Source organism: Oncorhynchus mykiss, chromosome 18 (assembly GCF_057628025.1).
Source record: "Oncorhynchus mykiss isolate SJ-2025 chromosome 18, ASM5762802v1, whole genome shotgun sequence".
NCBI classification, from domain to species: domain Eukaryota; kingdom Metazoa; phylum Chordata; class Actinopteri; order Salmoniformes; family Salmonidae; genus Oncorhynchus; species Oncorhynchus mykiss.
In genome coordinates, this window is record NC_143039.1 from 13,995,962 (window position 1) to 14,020,029 (window position 24,068).

At 47.0% G+C, this 24,068-nt stretch overlaps 1 protein-coding gene across 18 annotated transcripts in view; it reads left to right on the top strand.

Annotated features, from left to right (window-relative positions):
- The window catches only part of vps8 (VPS8 subunit of CORVET complex), a 109,308-nt gene extending 86,191 nt beyond the window's left edge, over positions 1–23,117 (top strand). For all 18 annotated transcript variants that reach the window (XM_090207192.1, XM_090207201.1, XM_090207195.1 and 15 more), the window contains 3 exons: positions 2,687–2,728; positions 16,221–16,301; positions 22,691–23,117. In XM_090207192.1, the coding sequence (XP_090063318.1) occupies positions 2,687–2,728; positions 16,221–16,301; positions 22,691–22,834 (267 nt within the window). In that variant the 3' untranslated portion in view covers positions 22,835–23,117. The remainder of the gene's footprint in view (positions 1–2,686; positions 2,729–16,220; positions 16,302–22,690) is intronic.
- The last annotated feature ends 951 nt before the right edge of the window (positions 23,118–24,068 follow it).

Here is a 24,068-nt window from a genome sequence, read left to right on the forward strand (position 1 = left end):
GGCTGCAATCCCGATATCGGGATAAGTGTCATCAACGACCGCTGAAAAGCATAGCGCTACATACAATAAATATGACTATAAATATTACTATTCATGAAATCACAAGTGCAATATAGGAAAACACAGTTTAGCTTTTTGTTAATCCACCTGTCGTCTCAGATTTTGAAATTATGCTTTACGGCAAAAGCAATCCAAGCGTTTGTGTAAGTTTATCGATCGCACGACAAAACATTAAGTACACTTAGCGTCAGGTAGCTCGGTCACGAAAATCAGAAAAGCAATCAAATTAATAGTTTACCTTTGATGATCTTCGTATGTTTTCACTCACGAGACTCCCAGTTACACAACAAATGTTCCATAAAGATTATTTTTGAGATCCAAAATACCCCCGTTTGTTTGTCGCGTAATGTTCAGAAATCCACAGGAAAGAGCGGTCACGACAACGCAGACGAAAATTCCAAATAGGTTCCATAATGTCCACAGAAACATGTCAAACGTTTTTTATAATCAATCCTCAGGTTGTTTTTAAAATATATAATTGATAATATATCAACTGCACATGTCTTTCACAGTAGGAGAGGGGAAAACAATGGCTGTCCAAATTCTGTTGCGCGAGCAAAAGTTATGTGACCACTTGACGCCATGTTATCGTTCTGGCTCATTTTTCAAAATAAAAGCCTGAACCTATGTCTGAAGACTGTTGACACCTTGAGAAAGCGATAGGAAAAGGAATCTGGTTCATATCCCTTTAAATCCAGCAAAGGGAGGCTATGGAACATGGAGTTTTCAAAATAGAAGCCACTTCCTGTTTTGATTTTCCTCAGGGTTTCGCCTGCAAAATCAGTTCTGTTATACTCACAGACCATATTTTGACAGTTTTGGAAACTTTAGATTGTTTTCTATCCAATACTAATAATAATATGTATATATTAGCAAATGAGACTGAGGAGCAGACAGTTTACTCTGGGCACTTTTTCATCCAAGCTACTCAATACTGCCCCTGCAGCCATAAAAAGTATTTTTTTTAAACTTGGGTCAAACGCTTCAGGTAGCCTTCCACAAGCTTCCCACAATAAGTTGGGTGAATGTTGGCCCTTCCTCCTGACAGAGCTGGTGTAACTGAGTCAGGTTTGTAGGCCTCCTTTTTTTAGGACCACGCTTTTTCAGTTCTGCCAACAAATTTTCTATAGGATTGAGGTCAGGGCTTTGTGATGGCCACTCCAATACTTTGACTTTGTTGTCCTTAAGCCATTTTGCCACAACTTTGGAAGTATGCTTGGGGTCATTGTCCATTTGGAATACCCATTTGTGACCAAGCTTTAACTTCCTGACTGATGTCTTGAGATGTTGCTTCAATATATCCACATAATGTTCCTCCCTCATGATGCCATCTATTTTGTGAAGTGCACCTGGCCCTCCTGCAGCAAAGCACCCCCACAACATGATGCTGCCACCCCCGTGCTTCACGGTTGGGATGGTGTTCTTCAGCTTGCAAGCCTCCACCTTTCCTCCAAACATAACGATGGTCATTACGGCCAAACAGTTATATTTTTGTTTCATCAGACCAGAGGACATTTCTCCAAAAAGTACGATCTTTGTCCCCATGTGCAGTTGCAAACCGTAGTCTGGCATTTTTATGGCGGTTTTGGAGCAGTGGCTTCTTCCTTGCTGAGCGACCTTTCAGGTTATGTCGATATAAGACTCGTTTTACTGTGGATACAGATACTTTTCCTCCAGCATCTTCACAGGGTCCTTTGCTGTTGTTCTGGGATTGATTTGCACTTTTCACAACAAAGTATGTTCATCTCTAGGAGACAGAACACGTCTCCTTCCTGAGTGGTATGACGGCTGCGTGGTCCCATGGTGTTTGTACTTACATACTATTGTTTGTACAGATGAACGTGGTACCTTCAGGCGTTTGGAAATTGCTCCCAAGGATGAACCAGACTTGTGGAGGTCCACAATTTATTTTCTGAGGTCTTGGCTGATTTCTTTTGATTTCCCCATGGTGTCAAGCAAAGAGGCACTGAGTTTGAAGGTAGGCCTTGAAATACATCCACAGGTACACCCCCAATTGACTCAAATGATGCCTATCAGAAGCTTCTAAAGCCATGACATCGTTTTCTGGAATTTTCCAAGCTGTTTAAAGGCACAGTCAACTTAGTGTATGTAAACTTCTGACCCACTGGAATTGTGATGCAGTGAATTATAAGTTAAATAATCTGTCTGTAAACAAGTTGAAGTTGAAGAGTGGTTGAAAAACGAGTTTTAATGACTCCAACCTAAGTGTATGTAAACTTCTGACTTCAACTGTAACCTTTAGAGAAGCAACACACAACTAGACAACTGTCCTGCTAGATAACCTTTAGAGAAGCAACACACAACTAGACAACTGTCCTGCTAGATAACCTTTAGAGAAGCAACACACAACTAGACAACTGTCCCGCTAGATAACCTTTAGAGAAGCAACACACAACTAGACAACTGTCCCGCTAGATAACCTTTAGAGAAGCAACACACAACTAGACAACTGTCCCGCTAGATAACCGTTTGAGAAGCGACACACAACTAGACAACTGTCCTGCTAGATAACCTTTAGAGAAGCAACACACAGAGCTCTCTTCCTCTCTCCATCTGTCTGTCACTTCATTCTGTTTTCTGATGGTCACCTCTCTTGTTGTTTTAGACCAACGTGATGTCCAGGGAAGCAGGGGAAGATGGAAAAAAGGTAAGGACTGTTGTGGGTAACCTCTCATAGGTAGCATCCAGACAGCCCATCTGTCTGTCTTACACTCTCTCTCTCTCTCTCTCTCTGTCTGTCTGTTTCTCTGAATTTAAATTCAATTTAAGGGTTTTATTGTCATGGGAAACATGTTTACATTGCCTGTAGCAAGTGAAGTAGATAATAAACAAAAGTGAAATATAAACAATACAAAAATCTCTTGTCTTTCTCTCTCTCCTCTCTCGCTTACTCTCTCCTTTCTCTCTCTTCCCCTCCTGCTCTTTCTCTTAGTCTCTCTCTCATACTCTATTTCTGTCTTTCACCTACTTAGTCTATATCAACAGCCCTTCCCCCCCGAGGAGAAAATAAAGAACAGTGATTAGATTTGTTGGTGTTTTCTCCAGCTAGCTATGTGTCTGACTGTAGCAGACCACTCTGCCATCTGAATGGCGTGTAATTGGTTTATTCAAATTAGTTGTCTAGTAAATAAATATCCAAACACTGAGCGGCTGAGTTTAATGAAGGTTCTGGAAACACTCTCTCTCTCTCTGAGCGGCTGAGTTTAATGAAGGTTCTGGAAACACTCTCTCTCTCTCTCTCTGAGCGGCTGAGTTTAATGAAGGTTCTGGAAACACTCAATCACTTGTCTCTCTTTCTCTCCCTCTTTCTCTCCCTCTTTCTCTCCCTCTTTCTCTCCCTCTCTCTCTCCATCTTTCTCTCCCTCTCTCTCTCCCTCTTTCTCTCCCTCTTTCTCTCCCTCTTTCTCTCCCTCTTTCTCTCCCTCTTTCTCTCCCTCTTTCTCTCTCTCTCTCTCGCTCTCCTATGCTTCCTCTCTCACTTGAATTCTCTCCTATGCTTCCTCTCTCACTTGAATTCTATCACTGTTTATCTGTTAGTTATTTTCTCTCTGTTGTCCAGACTGTGGTTGCCTTGTGAAGATGACTGTTATGTGACACTAGATAGCTGGATGTTATTGCCTCTGTGTGTGTGTGTGTCCCAAATCAACCATGTTCCCTACGTAGTGCACTACAAACCTACTGCACTCTATAGGTAATCTGGAGTATCCATTTGGTACGCAGGCTGTCTGTGGTGCCTGGTTGTTACTATGACGTCCAGCAGGCTGTCTGTGGTGCCGGGTTGTTACTATGACGTCCAGCAGCCTGTCTGTGGTGCCGGGTTGTTACTATGACGGTGACGTCCAGCAGGCTGTCTGTGGTGCCTGGTTGTTACTATGACGGTGACGTCCAGCAGGCTGTCTGTGGTGCCGGGTTGTTACTATGACGTCCAGCAGGCTGTCTGTGGTGCCGGGTTGTTACTATGACGTCCAGCAGCCTGTCTGTGGTGCCGGGTTGTTACTATGACGTCCAGCAGGCTGTCTGTGGTGCCGGGTTGTTACTATGACGTCCAGCAGGCTGTCTGTGGTGCCGGGTTGTTACTATGACGGTGACGTCCAGCAGGCTGTCTGTGGTGCCGGGTTGTTACTATGACGTCCAGCAGGCTGTCTGTGGTGCCGGGTTGTTACTATGACGGTGACGTCCAGCAGGCTGTCTGTGGTGCCTGGTTGTTAATATGACGTCCAGCAGGCTGTCTGTGGTGTCTGGTTGTTACTATGACGTCCAGCAGGCTGTCTGTGGTGCCTGGTTGTTACTATGACGTCCAGCAGGCTGTCTGTGGTGCCGGGTTGTTACTATGACGTCCAGCAGGCTGTCTGTGGTGCCGGGTTGTTACTATGACGTCCAGCAGCCTGTCTGTGGTGCCTGGTTGTTACTATGACGTCCAGCAGGCTGTCTGTGGTGCCGGGTTGTTACTATGACGGTGACGTCCAGCAGGCTGTCTGTGGTGCCTGGTTGTTACTATGACGGTGACGTCCAGCAGGCTGTCTGTGGTGCCGGGTTGTTACTATGACGTCCAGCAGGCTGTCTGTGGTGCCGGGTTGTTACTATGACGGTGACGTCCAGCAGGCTGTCTGTGGTGCCGGGTTGTTACTATGACGGTGACGTCCAGCAGGCTGTCTGTGGTGCCGGGTTGTTACTATGACGGTGACGTCCAGCAGGCTCTCGGTCATAACCTGTTAATCCACCATGACTCATTTTAATCAAGCTACCACAGCAAGACCCTAACCTCACATACACACACCATACACACACACACACACACACACCATACACACACACCATACACACACACCATACACACACACCATACACACACACCATACACACACACCATACACACACACACCACACACACACCATACACACACACCATACACACACCACACACACCATACACACACCACACACACACCATCCACACACACCACGCACCATACACACACACCTCATACACACACCTCATACACACACACCTCACACACACCACACACACACACCTCACACACACACACACCTCACACACACACCATACACACACCACACATACCACACACCATACACACACACCATACACACACCATACACACACACCATACACACACCTCATACACACACACCTCACACACACCACACACACCACACACACACACCTCACACACACACCATACACACACCACACATACCACACACCATACACACACACACCATACACACACCACACATACCACACACCACACACACTCATTCACTATAACTATGACATACAAAAGACAATAGAATATTAACACTCACAACCACAGAGAAATCCAGCGCCTTCAGAATGTTTTCACACCCCTTGACTTATTCCACATGATGTTGTTACAGCCTGAATTCAAAATGGATGACAGACATTTTTAGCTCATTTGTTGAAAATGCAATACAGGAATATCTCATTTACATATTAGTATTCAGGCCCTTTGTTATGACACTCCAAATTGAGCTCAGGTGGATCTTTGATCATCCTCGATTGGAGTCCACCTGTGACCAATACAATTGTTTGGACAGGATTTAGAAAGAAACACACCTGTCTCTATATAAGGTCCCACATTTGACAGTGCATGTCAGAGCAGGAACTATACCATGAAGTCAGAGGAACTGGAGAAACTGTCCCTCGATCTCACGGATAGAACTGTGATGAATCAGATGCACTATATGGACAGCAGTATGTGGACACCCCTTCAAATGAGTGGATTTGGCCAGTTCAGCCACACCCGTTGCTGACAGGTGTATCAAATCGAGCACACAGCCATGCAATCTTCATAGACAAACATTGGCAGTAGAATGGCCTTACTGAAGAGCTCAGTGACTTTCAACGTGGCACCGTCATAGGATGCCACCTTTCCAACAAGTCAGTTTGTCAAATTTCTCCCCACCTAGAGCTGCCCTGGTCAACTGTAAGTGCTGTTATTGTGAAGTGGAAATGTCTAGGAGCAACAACCGTTCAGCTGCGAAATGGTAGGCCACACAAGCTGAAGCACCTTGTGCCTAAAAATCGCCTGTCCACGGTTGCAACACTCTCTACCGAGTTCCAAACTGCCTCTGGAAGCAAAATCAGCACAAGAACTGTTCGTCGGGAGCTTCATGAAATGGATTTCTGTGGCCCTGTGCACAAAGCAAGGTCCATATAGAAACGGTTTGTCGCGATCGGTGTGGAAGAACGTGACTGGCCTGCACAGAGCCCTCAACCCCATCGAACACCTTTAGGATGAATTGGAACGCTGAGCTGCGAGCCAGGCCTAATCATCCAACATCAGTCCTCCTCAGCAATGTTCCAATATCTAATGGAAAGTCTTCCCAGAGGAGTGGAGGCTTTTATAGTAGTAAAGGGGGGTACCAACTCCATATTAATGCCCATGATTTTGGAATGAGATGTTTGATGAGCAGGTGTCCACATACTTTTGATCATGTAGTGTATCTGTGGAAGGGTATAAAACCATTTGTAGAGTGTTGGAAGTTTCCAAGAGCACAGTGGTCTCCATTATTGGGAAATGGAACAAATATGGAACTAACCAGACTCTGCCAAGAGCTGGCCGTCCGACCAAACGGAGCAACCGGGCAAGAAGGACCTTGGTCAGGGAGTTGACCAACAACCCAATGGCTGAGTTTGGAGAACCAGTCTCTTACAGAACTTCACCAATCTGGGCTTTATGGGAGAGTGGCCAGACGGAAGCCACTCCTGAGAATAAGACACGTGACATCCACACCTGGTGTTTGCAAAAAAAAAGTTGTGTGAAAGACGGAGCATAAGGCAAAATATCCTATGGTCTGATCAGACTGAAATGTAACTCTTTGGCCTGAATGCAAAGCGCTGTGTCTGGAGAGAACCAGGCACAGCTCATCACCCGTCGAACACCATCCCTACCGTGAAGCATGGTGGTGGCAGCATCATGTAATAGGGATGCTTTTCAGCAGCAGGGACTGGGAGACTGGTAAGGATAGAGAAAACAATGAATGCAGCCAAATACAGGAAAATCCTTGATGAGAACCTGCTTCAGAGTGCAAACAACCTTAGACTGGGGTGAAGATTTACGTTCCAACAGGACAATGACCCCAAGCATACAGCCCAAGCAACACTGGAATGGCTTCAGAACTAGAATGTGTCCTTGAGTGGCCCAGCCAAAGCCCAGACTTGAATCCCATTGAAAACTTGTGGAAAGACTTGAAGATTGCTGTTTTCCACCGCTTTCCATCTAACTTAACAGTTGAGGAAATCCCCAAATCCAGATGTGCAAAGCTGATCCAGACTTCCCCAAGACGACTCAAAGCTGATCCAGACATCCCCAAGACGACTCAAAGCTGATCCAGACATCCCCAAGACGACTCAGCTGCAATCGCCCCCAAAGGTGCTTTTACAAAGTATTGACCCAGGTGTGAACACAAAAATAATAATAATTCATGGGGTATTGTGTGTAGATGGGTGAGAGAAAACAAATCAATGTAATCCGTTTTGAATTCAGGCTGTAACACAACAAGATGTAGACGAAGTCAAGGGGAATTAACACGTTCAGATCCATCAGACTATCAGTGCTTTGCTGTTCACCGTCCCAGAATCCCTCACATCTCTCTATCTCTCTCTGTCAGCGTTTGAAAATGTCATCTCACCAATCAGACAACACACACACGCACACACCTGTTTAGCCTCCAGTCAATGTTGTAAATGTCACTTCTACCCTGCATTTATCTTAAATAACTCTGACTTTTCAAAACAGATTATCTTTCTCTTGTTCCTCGTTGCCATTCAGCCAATCTTCATGCAGGTCACGTTTGATGGGTTTTTCCTCAGGCGCTGGCATTTTACAGTTATTAAAAAGATCCAAATCACCAGAGGGCTGTGGAAACAATGATTGTTTTATTCTGTTATTTTTCTGTTAATTGAAGCCTGTCAACAGTGGAGGTCTTTGGAGCTACTATAGTGTCCTAGAGATGAGAGATGTGGATAGTGTCCTGGAGATGTGGATAGTGTCCTGGAGATGAGAGATGTGGATAGTGTCCTAGATATGTAGATAGTGTTCTGGAGATGAGAGACGTGGATAGTGTCCTATAGATGTGGATAGTGTCCTAGAGATGAGAGATGTGGATAGTGTCCTAGAGATGAGGGATGTGGATAATAGTGTCCTAGAGATGAGGGACGTGGATAATAGTGTCCTAGAGATGAGGGACGTGGATAATAGTGTCCTAGAGATGAGAGATGGGGATAGTGTCCTAGAGATGGGGATAGTGTCGTAGGGATGGGGATAGTGTCGTAGAGATGTGGATAGTGTCGTAGAGATGTGGATAGTGTCCTATAGATGTGGATAGTGTCCTAGAGATGAGAGATGTGGATAGTGTCCTAGAGATGAGGGATGTGGATAATAGTGTCCTAGAGATGAGGGACGTGGATAATAGTGTCCTAGAGATGAGAGATGGGGATAGTGTCATAGAGATGGGGATAGTGTCGTAGAGATGTGGATAGTGTCGTAGAGATGTGGAGAGTGTCCTAGAGATGTGGATAGTGTCCTAGAGATGTGGATAGTGTCCTAGAGATGTGGATAGTGTGCTAGAGATGTGGATAGTGTGCTAGAGATGTGGATAGTGTGCTAGAGATGTGGATAGTGTGCTAGAGATGTGGATAGTGTCCTAGAGATGTGGATAGTGTCCTAGAGATGTGGATAGTGTCCTAGAGATGAGGATAATGTCCTAGAGATGAGAGATGGGGATAGTGTCCTAGAGATGTGAGATTTGGATAGTGTCCTAGAGATGAGGATAGTGTCCTAGAGATGAGGATAGTGTCCTAGAGATGAGAGATGGGGATAGTGTCGTAGAGATGGGGATAGTGTCGTAGAGATGGGGATAGTGTCGTAGAGATGTGGATAGTGTCCTAGAGATGTGGTAATGTCCTAGAGATGAGAGATGGGGATAGTGTCGTAGAGATGTGGATAGTGTCGTAGAGATGTGGATAGTGTCGTAGAGATGTGGATAGTGTCGTAGAGATGTGGATAATGTCCTAGAGATGAGGGATGGGGATAGTGTCCTAGAGATGAGAGATGGGGATAGTGTCCTAGAGATGTGGATAGTGTCCTAGAGATGAGTGATGGATAGTGTCATAGAGATGTGGATAGTGTCCTAGAGATGTGGGTAGTGTCCTATAGATGTGGATAGTGTCCTAGAGATGTGGATAGTGTCCTAGAGATGTGGATAGTGTCCTATAGATGTGGATAGTGTCCTAGAGATGAGGGACGGGGATAGTGTCCTAGAGATGTGGATAGTGTCCTAGAGATGAGTGATGGATAGTGTCCTAGAGATGTGGATAGTGTCCTAGAGATGTGGATGGTGTCCTAGAGATGTGGATGGTGTCCTAGAGATGTGGATGGTGTCCTAGAGATGTGGATGGTGTCCTAGAGATGTGGATGGTGTCCTAGAGATGAGGATGGTGTCCTAGAGATGAGGATGGTGTCCTAGAGATGAGAGATGTGGATAGTGTCCTAGAGATGAGAGATGTGGATAGTGTCCTATAGATGAGAGATGTGGATAGTGTCCTATAGATGTGGATAGTGTCCTATAGATGTGGATAGTGTCCTAGAGATGTGGATAGTGTCCTAGAGATGTGGATAGTGTCCTAGAGATGTGGATAGTGTCCTAGATATGTGGATAGTGTCCTAGAGATGAGAGATGTGGATAGTGTCCTAGAGATGAGAGATGTGGATAGTGTCCTAGAGATGAGAGATGTGGATAGTGTCCTAGAGATGTGGATAGTGTCCTAGAGATGTGGATAGTGTCCTAGAGATGTGGATAGTGTCCTAGAGATGGGGATAGTGTCCTAGAGATGTGGATAGTGTCCTAGTGTCCTAGAGATGTGGATAGTGTCCTAGAGATGAGAGATGGGGATAGTGTCCTAGAGATGAGAGATGGGGATAGTGTCCTAGAGATGAGAGATGGGGATAGTGTCCTAGAGATGAGAGATGGGGATAGTGTCCTAGAGATGAGAGATGTGGATAGTGTCCTAGAGATGAGAGATGTGGATAGTGTCCTAGAGATGAGAGATGGGGATAGTGTCCTAGAGATGAGAGATGGGGATAGTGTCCTAGAGATGAGAGATGGGGATAGTGTCCTAGAGATGAGAGATGGGGATAGTGTCCTAGAGATGAGAGATGGGGATAGTGTCCTAGAGATGAGAGATGGGGATAGTGTCCTAGAGATGACAGATGGGGATAGTGTCCTAGAGATGACAGATGGGGATAGTGTCCTAGAGATGAGGATAGTGTCCTGGAGATGAGAGATGGGGATAGTGTACAAGAGATGAGAGATGTGGATACTGTCCTAGAGATGTGGATAGTGACCTGGAGATGAGGATAGTGTCCTAGAGATGAGGATAGTGTCCTAGAGATGAGGATAGTGTCCTAGAGATGTGGATAGTGTCCTAGAGATGTGGATAGTGTCCTAGAGATGAGGATAGTGTCCTAGAGATGAGGATAGTGTCCTAGAGATGAGGGACTGGCATAGTGTCCTAGAGATGTGGATAGTGTCCTAGAGATGAGTGATGGATAGTGTCCTAGAGATGTGGATAGTGTCCTAGAGATGTGGATAGTGTCCTAGAGATGAGTGATGGATAGTGTCCTAGAGATGTGAATAGTGTCCTAGAGATATGGATAGTGTCCTATAGATGTGGATAGTGTCCTAGAGATGTGGATAGTTTCCTAGAGATGAGAGATGTGGATAATGTCCTAGATGAGAGATGTGGATAGTGTCCTAGAGATGTGGATAGTGTCCTAGAGATGTGGGTAGTGTCCTATAGATGTGGATAGTGTCCTAGAGATGAGGGACGGGGATAGTGTCCTAGAGATATGGATAGTGTCCTAGAGATGAGTGATGGATAGTGTCCTAGAGATGAGTGATGGATAGTGTCCTAGAGATGTGGATAGTGTCCTAGAGATGTGGATAGTGTCCTAGAGATGTGGATAGTGTCCTAGAGATGTGGATAGTGTCCTAGATATGTGGATAGTGTCCTAGAGATGTGGATAGTGTCCTAGAGATGTGGATAGTGTCCTAGATATGTGGATAGTGTCCTAGAGATGTGGATAGTGTCCTAGAGATGTGGATAGTGTCCTAGAGATGTGGATAGTGTCCTATAGATGTGGATGGTGTCCTAGAGATGTGGATGGTGTCCTAGAGATGTGGATGGTGTCCTAGAGATGAGGATAGTGTCCTAGAGATGAGAGATGTGGATAGTGTCCTAGAGATGAGAGATGTGGATAGTGTCCTATAGATGTGGATAGTGTCCTATAGATGTGGATAGTGTCCTATAGATGTGGATAGTTTCCTAGAGATGTGGATAGTGTCCTAGAGATGTGGATAGTGTCCTATAGATGTGGATAGTGTCCTATAGATGTGGATAGTGTCCTATAGATGTGGATAGTGTCCTAGAGATGTGGATAGTGTCCTAGAGATGTGGATAGTGTCCTAGAGATGTGGATAGTGTCCTAGAGATGTGGATAGTGTCCTAGAGATGAGGATAGTGTCCTAGAGATGAGAGATGTGGATAGTGTCCTAGAGATGAGAGATGTGGATAGTGTCCTAGAGATGTGGATAGTGTCCTAGAGATGTGGATAGTGTCCTAGAGATGGGGATAGTGTCCTAGAGATGGGGATAGTGTCCTAGAGATGGGGATAGTGTCCTAGAGATGTGGATAGTGTCCTAGAGATGTGGATAGTGTCCTATAAATGTGGATAGTGTCCTAGAGATGTGGATAGTGTCCTAGAGATGTGGATAGTGTCCTAGAGATGAGAGATGGGGATAGTGTCCTAGAGATGTGGATAGTGTCCTGGAGATGTGGATAGTGTCCTGGAGATGAGGATAGTTTCCTAGAGATGAGGATAGTGTCGTAGAGATGAGGATAGTGTCCTAGAGATGTGGATAGTGTCCTAGAGATGTGAGATGTGGATAATGTCCTAGAGATGTGAGATGTGGATAGTGTCCTAGAGATGAGGATAGTGTCCTATAGTGTCCTAGAGATGAGGATAGTGTCCTAGAGATGAGGGACGGGCATAGTGTCCTAGAGATGTGGATAATGTCCTAGAGATGAGTGATGGATAGTGTCCTAGAGATGTGGATAGTGTCCTAGAGATGTGGATAGTGTCCTAGAGATGTGGATAGTGTCCTAGAGATGTGGATAGTGTCCTAGGGATGTGGATAGTGTCCTAGAGATGTGGATAGTGTCCTAGAGATGTGGATGGTGTCCTAGAGATGAGGATAGTTTCCTAGAGATGTGGATAGTGTCCTAGAGATGTGGATAGTGTCCTAGATGAGAGATGTGGATAGTGTCCTAGATGAGAGATGTGGATAGTGTCCTAGAGATGTGGATAGTGTCCTAGAGATGTGGATAGTGTCCTAGAGATGTGGATAGTGTCCTAGAGATGTGGATAGTGTCCTAGAGATGTGGATAGTGTCCTAGAGATGAGAGATGTGGATAGTGTCCTAGAGATGAGAGATGTGGATAGTGTCCTAGAGATGAGAGATGTGGATAGTGTCCTAGAGATGGGGATAGTGTCCTAGAGATGGGGATAGTGTCCTAGAGATGTGGATAGTGTCCTAGAGATGAGGGACGGGGATAGTGTCCTATAGATGTGGATAGTGTCCTATAGATGTGGATAGTGTCCTATAGATGTGGATAGTGTCCTAGAGATGTGGATAGTGTCCTAGAGATGAGAGATGTGGATAGTGTCCTAGAGATGAGAGATGGGGATAGTGTCCTAGAGATGAGAGATGGGGATAGTGTCCTAGAGATGAGAGATGGGGATAGTGTCCTAGAGAGGAGAGATGGGGATAGTGTCCTAGAGATGAGAGATGGGGATAGTGTCCTAGAGATGAGAATAGTGTCCTGGAGATGTGAGATGTGGATACTGTCCTAGAGATGTGGATAGTGTTCAGGGGATGTGGATAGTGTCCTAGAGATGAGGATAGTGTCCTAGAGATGTGGATAGTGTCCTAGAGATGAGGATAGTGTCCTAGAGATGAGGATAGTGTCCTAGAGATGAGGATAGTGTCCTAGAGATGAGGATAGTGTCCTAGAGATGAGAGATGTGGATAGTGTCCTAGAGATGTGAGATGTGGATAGTGTCCTATAGAGATGAGGATAGTGTCCTATAGAGATGAGGATAGTGTCCTATAGAGATGTGGATAGTGTCCTAGAGATGAGGATAGTGTCCTAGAGATGAGGATAGTGTCCTAGAGATGAGGATAGTGTCCTAGAGATGAGGATAGTGTCCTAGAGATGTGAGATGTGGATAGTGTCCTATAGAGATGAGGATAGTGTCCTATAGAGATGAGGATAGTGTCCTATAGAGATGTGGATAGTGTCCTATAGAGATGAGGATAGTGTCCTATAGAGATGTGGATAGTGTCCTATAGAGATGAGGATAGTGTCCTATAGAGATGAGGATAGTGTCCTATAGAGATGTGGATAGTGTCCTATAGAGATGAGGATAGTGTCCTATAGAGATGAGGATAGTGTCCTATAGAGATGTGGATAGTGTCCTATAGAGATGAGGATAGTGTCCTATAGAGATGAGGATAGTGTCCTATAGAGATGAGGATAGTGTCCTATAGAGACCCCATATAAGACGTTTAATAGATGAGTGTTTTATTTCATTCTGCGGGGGATAATTCATCTGTTATTCTCTGAGCTGAACTCTACCCTGTTCTTATACGTTTCACAACCCTTAAATCAACCGTATAACCAATCAACCAACGTCTGTGGCTGATCCATGCTGATGTGATGTGTTGTGGCTGATCCATGCTGTTGTGTTGTGGCTGATCCATGCTGATGTGTTGTGTTGTGGCTGATCCATGCTGTTGTGTTGTGGCTGATCCATGCTGATGTGTTGTGGCTGATCCATGCTGTTGTGTTGTGGCTGATCCATGCTGATGTGTTGTGGCTGATCCATGCTGTTGTGTTGTGGCTGATCCATGCTGTTGTGTTGTGGCTGATCCATGCTGTTGTGTTGTGGCTGATCCATGCTGATGTGTTGTGGCTGATCCATGCTGATGTGATGTGTTGTGGCTGATCCATGCTGTTGTGTTGTGGCTGATCCATGCTGATGTGTTGTGGCTGATCCATGCTGTTGTGTTGTGGCTGATCCATGCTGTTGTGTTGTGGCTGATCCATGCTGTTGTGTTGTGGCTGATCCATGCTGATGTGTTGTGGATGATCCATGCTGTTGTGTTGTGGCTGATCCATGCTGTTGTGTTGTGGCTGATCCATGCTGATGTGATGTGTTGTGGCTGATCCATGCTGATGTGATGTGTTGTGGCTGATCCATGCTGATGTGTTGTGGCTGATCCATGCTGATGTGTTGTGGCTGATCCATGCTGATGTGATGTGTTGTGGCTGATCCATGCTGATGTGATGTGTTGTGGCTGATCCATGCTGATGTGTTGTGGCTGATCCATGCTGATGTGTTGTGTTGTGGCTGATCCATGCTGTTGTGTTGTGGCTGATCCATGCTGATGTGTTGTGGCTGATCCATGCTGATGTGTTGTGGCTGATCCATGCTGATGTGATGTGTTGTGGCTGATCCATGCTGATGTGATGTGTTGTGGCTGATCCATGCTGATGTGTTGTGGCTGATCCATGCTGATGTGATGTGTTGTGGCTGATCCATGCTGATGTGATGTGTTGTGGCTGATCCATGCTGATGTGTTGTGGCTGATCCATGCTGATGTGATGTGTTGTGGCTGATCCATGCTGATGTGTTGTGGCTGATCCATGCTGATGTGTTGTGTTGTGGCTGATCCATGCTGATGTGATGTGGCTGATCCATGCTGATGTGTTGTGGCTGATCCATGCTGATGTGATGTGGCTGGTCCATGCTGATGTGTTGTGGCTGATCCATGCTGATGTGATGTGTTGTGGCTGATCCATGCTGATGTGATGTGGCTGATCCATGCTGATGTGATGTGATGTGGCTGATCCATGCTGATGTGTTGTGGCTGATCCATGCTGATGTGATGTGTTGTGGCTGATCCATGCTGATGTGTTGTGGCTGATCCATGCTGATGTGATGTGATGTGGCTGATCCATGCTGATGTGATGTGGCTGATCCATGCTGATGTGTTGTGGCTGATCCATGCTGATGTGTTGTGGCTGATCCATGCTGATGTGTTGTGGCTGATCCATGCTGATGTGATGTGTTGTGGCTGATCCATGCTGATGTGATGTGTTGTGGCTGATCCTTGCTGATGTTATGTGTTGTGGCTGATCCATGCTGATGTGATGTGTTGTGGCTGATCCTTGCTGATGTGATGTGTTGTGGCTGATCCTTGCTGATGTGATGTGTTGTGGCTGATCCATGCTGATGTGTTGTGGCTGATCCATGCTGATGTGTTGTGGCTGATCCATGCTGATGTGATGTGTTGTGGCTGATCCATGCTGATGTGTTGTGGCTGATCCATGCTGATGTGATGTGTTGTGGCTGATCCATGCTGATGTGTTGTGGCTGATCCATGCTGATGTGATGTGTTGTGGCTGATCCATGCTGATGTGATGTGTTGTGGCTGATCCATGCTGATGTGATGTGATGTGTTGTGGCTGATCCATGCTGATGTGTTGTGTTGTGGCTGATCCATGCTGATGTGTTGTGTTGTGGCTGATCCATGCTGATGTGTTGTGTTGTGGCTGATCCATGCTGATGTGATGTGTTGTGGCTGATCCATGCTGATGTGTTGTGGCTGATCGATGCTGATGTGTTGTGTTGTGGCTGATCCATGCTGATGTGATGTGATGTGGCTGATCCATGCTGATGTGTTGTGGCTGATCCATGCTGATGTGATGTGTTGTGGCTGATCCATGCTGATGTGTTGTGGCTGATCCATGCTGATGTGATGTGTTGTGGCTGATCCATGCTGATGTGTTGTGGCTGATCCATGCTGATGTGATGTGATGTGTTGTGGCTGATCCATGCTGATGTGATGTGATGTGTTGTGGCTGATCCATGCTGATGTGATGTGTTGTGGCTGATCCATGCTGATGTGTTGTGGCTGATCCATGCTGATGTGATGTGTTGTGGCTGATCCATGCTGATGTGCTGTAGGTGTTTGCTGAGACCACGTTGGACCCCCAGCAGAGTCAGTCCTGGGACCAGCTACGATGTCTCTACAGAGGACCTTCCAGGGTAGGTCTGCTACTCCTTTCTGTGTTTCTCCCTCTCCTCTCTCCTCTCTCTTGTTATGTTTCTCTCTGCATTGAAACGTGGAAGACGTCACCGTCAGGATGTGGATACACTAACGGATTAGCTAGCATCAATACTTCCTATTGCTGACTGGGCTTCAAATAAGGATGGAGAGAGACGGGCGGGCAGAGAGACAGGCAGGCAGGCAGAGAGAGAGAGAGAGACAGTCAGAGAGAGAGAGAGAGACAGGCAGAGAGACAGGCAGGCAGAGAGACAGGCAGGCAGAGAGAGACAGGCAGGCAGAGAGAGACAGGCAGGCAGAGAGACTGGCAGGCAGGCAGGCAGAGAGAGACAGTCAGAGAGAGAGAGACAGGCAGGCAGAGAGACAGGCAGGCAGGCAGAGAGAGAGACAGTCAGAGAGCGAGACAGTCAGAGAGAGCGAGACAGTCAGAGAGAGAGAGACAGTCAGAGAGAGAGACAGTCAGAGAGAGAGACAGTCAGAGAGACAGACAGGCAGGCAGGCAGAGAGAGAGAGTCAGGCAGAGAGAGACAGGCAGGCAGAGAGAGGAGAGAGAGAGACAGGCAGGTAGAGGGAGACAGGCAGGCAGAGAGAGGAGAGAGAGAGACAGGCAGGTAGAGGGAGACAGGCAGGCAGAGAGAGGAGAGAGAGAGAGACAGGCAGGTAGAGGGAGACAGGCAGGCAGGCAGAGAGTGTTCTGTTCAGAGAGTTTTCTGTTCTGTTCAATGGAAATATCCCCCTCCTCCTCTCCTCTCTTCCTCTACCATCCTTCTTTTCTGTTCAGGGGAAATATCCCCCTCCTCCATCCCTCCCTCTCCTTATCCCTCCTCCCCTCCCTCCCTCTCCTTATCAGTCCTCTCCTCCCCACTCTCCTTATCAGTCCTCTCCTCCATCCCTCCCTCTCCTTATCCCTCCTCCCTTCCCTCCCTCTCCTTATCCCTCTCCTTATCAGTCCTCTCCTCCCCACTCTCCTTATCAGTCCTCTCCTCCATCCCTCCCTCTCCTTATCCCTCCTCCCCTCCCTCCCTCTCCTTATCCCTCTCCTTATCAGTCCTCTCCTCCCCACTCTCCTTATCAGTCCTCTCCTCCATCCCTCCCTCTCCTTATCCCTCCTCCCCTCCCTCCCTCTTCTCCCTCCCCTCCCTCCCTCCCTCTTCTCCCTCTCCTCCCTCCCTCCTCTTCTCCCTCCTCTTCTCCCTCCCTCTCCTCCTCCCTCCTCTTCTCCCTCCCCTCCCTCCCTCCTCTTCCCCCTCCCCTCCCTCCCACCTCTCCTCCCTCCCCTCCCTCCCTCCTCTTCTCCCTCCCGTCCCTCCCCTCCCTCCTCTTCTCCCTCTCCTCCCTCCCTCCTCTTCTCCCTCTCCTCCCTCCCTCCTCTTCTCCCTCCTCTTCTCCCTCCTCTTCTCCCTCCCTCTCCTCCCTCCCTCCTCTTCTCCCTCCTCTTCTCCCTCCGCTCCCTCCTCTTCTCCCTCCCTCCTCTTCTTCCTCTCCTCCCTCCCTCCTCTTCTCCCTCCCTCTTCTCCCTCTCCTCCTCCCTCCTCTTCTCCCTCCTCTCCCTCCCTCCTCTTCTCCCTCCTCTTCTCCCTCCTCTTCTCCCTCCTCTTCTCCTCCCTCCCCTCCCTCCCTCCTCTTCTCCCTCCCGTCCCTCCCCTCCCTCCTCTTCTCCCTCTCCTCCCTCCCTCCTCTTCTCCCTCTCCTCTCTCCCTCCTCTTCTCCCTCCCTCTCCTCCCTCCCTCCTCTTCTCCCTCCTCTTCTCCCTCCGCTCCCTCCTCTTCTCCCTCCCTCCTCTTCTTCCTCTCCTCCCTCCCTCCTCTTCTCCCTCCCTCTTCTCCCTCTCCTCCTCCCTCCTCTTCTCCCTCCTCTCCCTCCCTCCTCTTCTCCCTCCTCTTCTCCCTCCTCTTCTCCCTCCTCTTCTCCCTCCTCTTCTCCCTCCCTCCTCTTCTCCCTCTCCTCCTCCCTCCTCTTCTCCCTCCTCTCCCTCCCTCCTCTTCTCCCTCCTCTTCTCCCTTCCTCCCCTCCCTCCCTTCCTCCCCCCCCCCCTCCTCTCCTCCCCTCCCTCCCTCCCTCCCCTCCCCCCCTCCTCCCTCCCCTCCCTCCTCCCCTCCCCCCCTCCTCTTCTCCCTCCCTCCCTCTCCTAATTTTCCCTCCAGGTTGTTAAATCTATGTGTCTTATCCTCCCAGATGAGTATATAATGAACAGAGAGAGAGAGAGCCTCCTCTATTCCGTCCCCTTATTAATTCAATTTGGTTTACCGAGGCGTAGAAACACACACACACACACACACACACTGTCATTCATTCTTCATTAATTCATGTACCTCAGCCTCTGTGCTCATTACCATCCTGATATAAACTGTGTTGAGAGCTGAACCAACAATAACAGAGTGAGTGACCTTTGAAGTTGAGTGTGGAGAATGAATTCTCTATGTAAGCAGCCAATGAGACTGTTGCCAATGGGGTCCTAACCCCGCCCATGTTGGCCAGGGTTGGGTTCAATTCAGTAGTTTTCAATTCAATCAATTATATTCACATCAATGAAATTCAATGAATGAATCGAAAAAATATTATTCTCTTGGGACAATGGCAACAACCAGTAGTGTTGAGACTCTGTCGTCGTGGAGATGTTGTTACCATGGTGATGTGTTCCCATCTTTGACCCTAATCCTTTCAGAGTTAGAAGAGCCCTTCTGATAGATTTGATGGTTGCACACACACACACACACACACACACACACACACACACAGTATAACACTCCAACCAACATCTGTCTGAACAAGTAAATGATACGAGAAGACAGACACAGATGGGTGGCTGAGTACCATGTGGCTTCCCTTAGAGATAATGACATGATGAAGACTGTCAAACTGTAGGAATATATCCCATCAATAGAGAGAGGGAGGGAGGGGGGGTAGGAAGGAGGGAGGGAGGGAGGGAGAGAGAGAGAGATGGATAGAGAGAGAGATGGATAGAGAGAGAGATGGATAGAGAGGGAGATGGATAGAGAGGGAGAGAGAGATGGATAGAGAGGGAGAGAGAGATGGATAGAGAGGGAGAGAGAGATGGATAGAGAGAGAGAGAGAGATGGATAGAGAGAGAGAGATGGATATATAGAGAGGGAGAGAGCGTGAGATGGATATATAGAGGGAGAGAGCGAGAGATGGATATATAGAGAGGGAGAGAGCGTGAGATGGATATATAGAGAGGGAGAGAGAGATGAGAGAGAGGGAGATGGACAGAGAGATGATAGAGAAAAACCCTGTATCAACATCCTGTCTGGGTTAAAACCCTGTATCAAACATCCTGTCTGGGTTAAAACCCTGTATCAAACATCCTGTCTGGGTTAAAACCCTGTATCAAACATCCTGTCTGGGTTAAAACCCTGTATCAAACATCCTGTCTGGGTTAAAACCCTGTATCAAACATCCTGTCTGGGTTAAAACCCTGTATCAAACATCCTGTCTGGGTTAAAACCCTGTATCAAACATCCTGTCTGGGTTAAAACCCTGTATCAAACATCCTGTCTGGGTTAAAACCCTGTATCAAACATCCTGTCTGGGTTAAAACCCTGTATCAAACAACCTCCCCTCTCTTCTATCACCAGTCAGTGGGTGTTGTGGTTCCTTCCGTTGTGATCATTAGCAGCTTCACACCTAAAGTCTTACTCTGTTGGTCTGTCCTCTCCCTTCTCTCTTCAATTATTTCTCTCCCCTCCACCTTCTCTCTAATTCTCTCTCTCTCCCCTCCACCTTCTCTCTAATTCTCTCTCTCTCCCCTCCACCTTCTCTCTAATTCTCTCTCTCCCCTCCACCTTCTCTCTAATTCTCTCTCTCCCCTCCACCTTCTCTCTAATTATCTCTCTCTTCCTCCACCTTCTCTCTAATTATCTCTCTCCTCCTCCGCCTTCTCTCTAATTCTCTCTCTCTCCCCTCCACCTTCTCTCTAATTCTCTCTCTCTCCCCTCCACCTTCTCTCTAATTCTCTCTCTCCCCTCCACCTTCTCTCTAATTCTCTCTCTCCCCTCCACCTTCTCTCTAATTATCTCTCTCTTCCTCCACCTTCTCTCTAATTATCTCTCTCTTCCTCCACCTTCTCTCTAATTATCTCTCTCTTCCTCCACCTTCTCTCTAATTATCTCTCTCCTCCTCCGCCTTCTCTCTAATTATCTCTCTCCCCTCCACCTTCTCTCTAATTCTCTCTCTCTCCCCTCCACCTTCTCTCTAATTCTCTCTCTCCCCTCCACCTTCTCTCTAATTCTCTCTCTCCCCTCCACCTTCTCTCTAATTCTCTCTCTCCCCTCCACCTTCTCTCTAATTCTCTCTCCCCTCCACCTTCTCTCTAATTATCTCTCTCCCCTCCACCTTCTCTCTAATTCTCTCTCTCTCCCCTCCACCTTCTCTCTAATTCTCTCTCCCCTCCACCTTCTCTCTAATTCTCTCTCTCCCCTCCACCTTCTCTCTAATTCTCTCTCTCCCCTCCACCTTCTCTCTAATTCTCTCTCCCCTCCACCTTCTCTCTAATTATCTCTCTCCTCCTCCACCTTCTCTCTAATTATCTCTCTCCTCCTCCGCCTTCTCTCTAATTCTCTCTCTCCCCTCCACCTTCTCTCTAATTATCTCTCCTCCTCCGCCTTCTCTCTAATTCTCTCTCTCCTCCTCCGCCTTCTCTCTAATTCTCTCTCTCCCCTCCACATTCTCTCTAATTATCTCTCTCCTCCTCCGCCTTCTCTCTAATTTTCTCTCTCTCTCCTCCACCTTATCTCTCTAATTCTCTCTTCCCTCCACCTTCTCTCTAATTATCTTTCTTTCTTTCTCTCTCCCTCATTCCTTCCTTTCCTCTCTCTCTGGTGGTCCCTCTCCTCTCTAATTCTCTCGCTCTCCCCTCTACCTTATCTCTCTAATTCTCTCTCCCCTCCGCCTTCTCTCTAATTCTTTCTCTCTCCCTCATTCCTTCCTTTCCTCTCTCTCTGGTGGTCCCTCTCCTCTCTAATTCTCTCTCACTCCCTCCATTGTACATCATCATAAGTGTCCAGTAGATTTAATTAAAACATGGCGTCATCTCCCTCTGTCATTTTCCATGCCTGGCTTTCAAGTAGGCTGCTTCTGCTGATTGCAGAACTCCAATGTTCCCTTCCCACTGTCTGATTAGCCTATTCAAAGAGAGGTAGCTACACTCCTTCCTCTCTCCCCCCTCTCCCCCACTCCCCTTCCTCTCCCTCCTATTAATAGGATATACATCCTGCATATGGTTCCTATATTCTACTGTACAATGTTCTATATTCTGTACCATTCATATGCAATCTCTTCTCATTCTGTAGCAGTCAGCCTCCTCTCCCTCCTATAGATGTCAGTCAGCCTCCTCTCCCTCCTATAGATGTCAGTCAGCCTCCTCTCCCTCCTATAGATGTCAGTCAGCCTCCTCTCCCTCCTATAGATGTCAGTCAGCCTCCTCTCCCTCCTATAGATGTCAGTCAGCCTCCTCTCCCTCCTATAGATGTCAGTCAGCCTCCTCTCCCTCCTATAGATGTCAGTCAGCCTCCTCTCCCTCCTATAGATGTCAGTCAGCCTCCTCTCCCTCCTATAGATGTCAGTCAGCCTCCTCTCCCTCCTATAGATGTCAGTCAGCCTCCTCTCCCTCCTATAGATGTCAGTCAGCCTCCTCTCCCTCCTATAGATGTCAGTCAGCCTCCTCTCCCTCCTATAGATGTCAGTCAGCCTCCTCTCCCTCCTATAGATGTCAGTCAGCCTCCTCTCCCTCCTATAGATGTCGGTCAGCCTCCTCTGTCTCTCTGTCTGTGTCTCTGTCTCTCTCTGCCTCTCTGTGTCTCTCTGTCTCTCTGTCTCTCTGTGTCCCTGTCTCTCTGTCTCTCTGTCTCTCTGTCTCTCTGTCTCTCTGTCTTTCTGTGTCTCTGTCTCTCTGTCTCTCTGTCTCTCTCTGTCTCTCTGTCTCTCTGTCTCTCTGTCTCTCTGTCTCTCTGTCTCTCTGTGTCTCTGTCTCTCTGTCTCTCTGTCTCTCTGTCTCTCTGTCTCTCTGTCTCTCTGTCTTTCTGTGTCTCTGTCTCTCTGTCTCTCTCTGTCTCTCTGTCTCTCTGTCTCTCTGTCTTTCTGTCTCTCTGTGTCTCTGCCTCTCTGCCTCTCTGTCTCTCTGTGTCTCTGTGTCTCTGTCTCTCTCTGCCTCTCTGCCTCTCTGCCTCTCTGTCTCTCTGTCTCTCTGTCTCTCTGTGTCTCTGTCTCTCTGTCTCTCTGTCTCTCTGTCTCTCTGTCTCTCTGTGTCTCTCTGTGTCTCTGTCTCTTTATTTTCCCTCACCAGTTTTTTACCCTGACACTAATCCCATGCATCATCTCTCTGATCGTTTTCATGTCTGGTCTTGTCCTCCAGTTGGCCATCCTGTCGGAAATCTCCCACTGCCATGGCAACGAGAAGGCGGGCCTCCTAAACCCCTCCCAACCAGGAACAGGAAGTATATTCCACAGCGAGAACTTCCAGCTCAAACTCTCCCCACCGCCATCGGTCGAAGAGTAGCTTGCCTACAGCCATGTTGAGTATGATGACGTTGTGGAACTTTTCAGATAGAAATATTTTGTGTAGAACAGACACGATGTCCTGGTCAGGTAGAATAGGCTGTTCCCTCTATTTGTTATATTTCTGACTGAAGACACCCCTGTTGTTTCTGTTGTTGATTAAACACTATCACGGATTGTTGATCAAAACCACGTTATCCTCTGTCTGTTTGAAATGGTGTCGATCAAATGTTATGTTTCTGTCTGCAAAAATGTCCATAAATAAACCCATTTGTAAGGTTTAATGTGTGTGTTGCTTGTGGCACTTCAACTAGGCTGATGGATAACCTTTATCAGCTGTGAAAACTCTTTATTGTTGCCTTGCTGTTTTCTGTACTTTATTTACAGATTTTACAGACATGAGAACAGAAAAACAGTACAACCCTCACCCCCTCATTCCCTTTCCTTCCTTCCTTCCTTCCTTCCTTCCTTCCTTCCTTCCTTCCTTCCTTACTTCCTTCCTTCCTTCCTTCCTTCCTTCCTTCCTTCCTTCCTTCCTTCCTTCCTTACTTCCTTACTTCCTTACTTCCTTACTTCCTTACTTACTTACTTACTTACTTACTTACTTACTTACTTACTTACTTACTTACTTACTTACTTACTTACTTACTTACTTACTTACTTACTTCCTTCCTTCCTTCCTTCCTTCCTTCCTTCCTTCCTTCCTTACCTCCTTCCTTACCTCCTTCCCTCCCTACAGGTTACTGTACCAGTTAACACTATAGTGAATTGGTCAGGTTACTAAGGTTACTGTACCAGTTAATACTATAGTGAATTATTTTCCACCATAATTTGCAAATACATTCATTAAAAATCCTACAATGTGATTTTCTGGATGTTTTTTTCTCATTTTGTCTGTCTTTTTAAGTGGGAGAACTTGCACAATTGGTGGCTGACAAAATACTTTTTTGCCCCACTGTATATCATCGGGTAGCTGACCACCCATGTCTTATGCTAAATGATGTCAGTACCGTGCTGTCATATGTCATCATGTAGCTGACCACCCATGCCTTATGCTAAATGATGTCAGTACCGTGCTGTCATGTCATCAGGTAGCTGACCACCCATGTCTTATGCTAAATGATGTCAGTACCGTACTGTCATATATCATCGGGTAGCTGACCACCCATGTCTTATGCTAAATGATGTCAGTACCGTGCTGTCATATATCATCGGGTAGCTGACCACCCATGTCT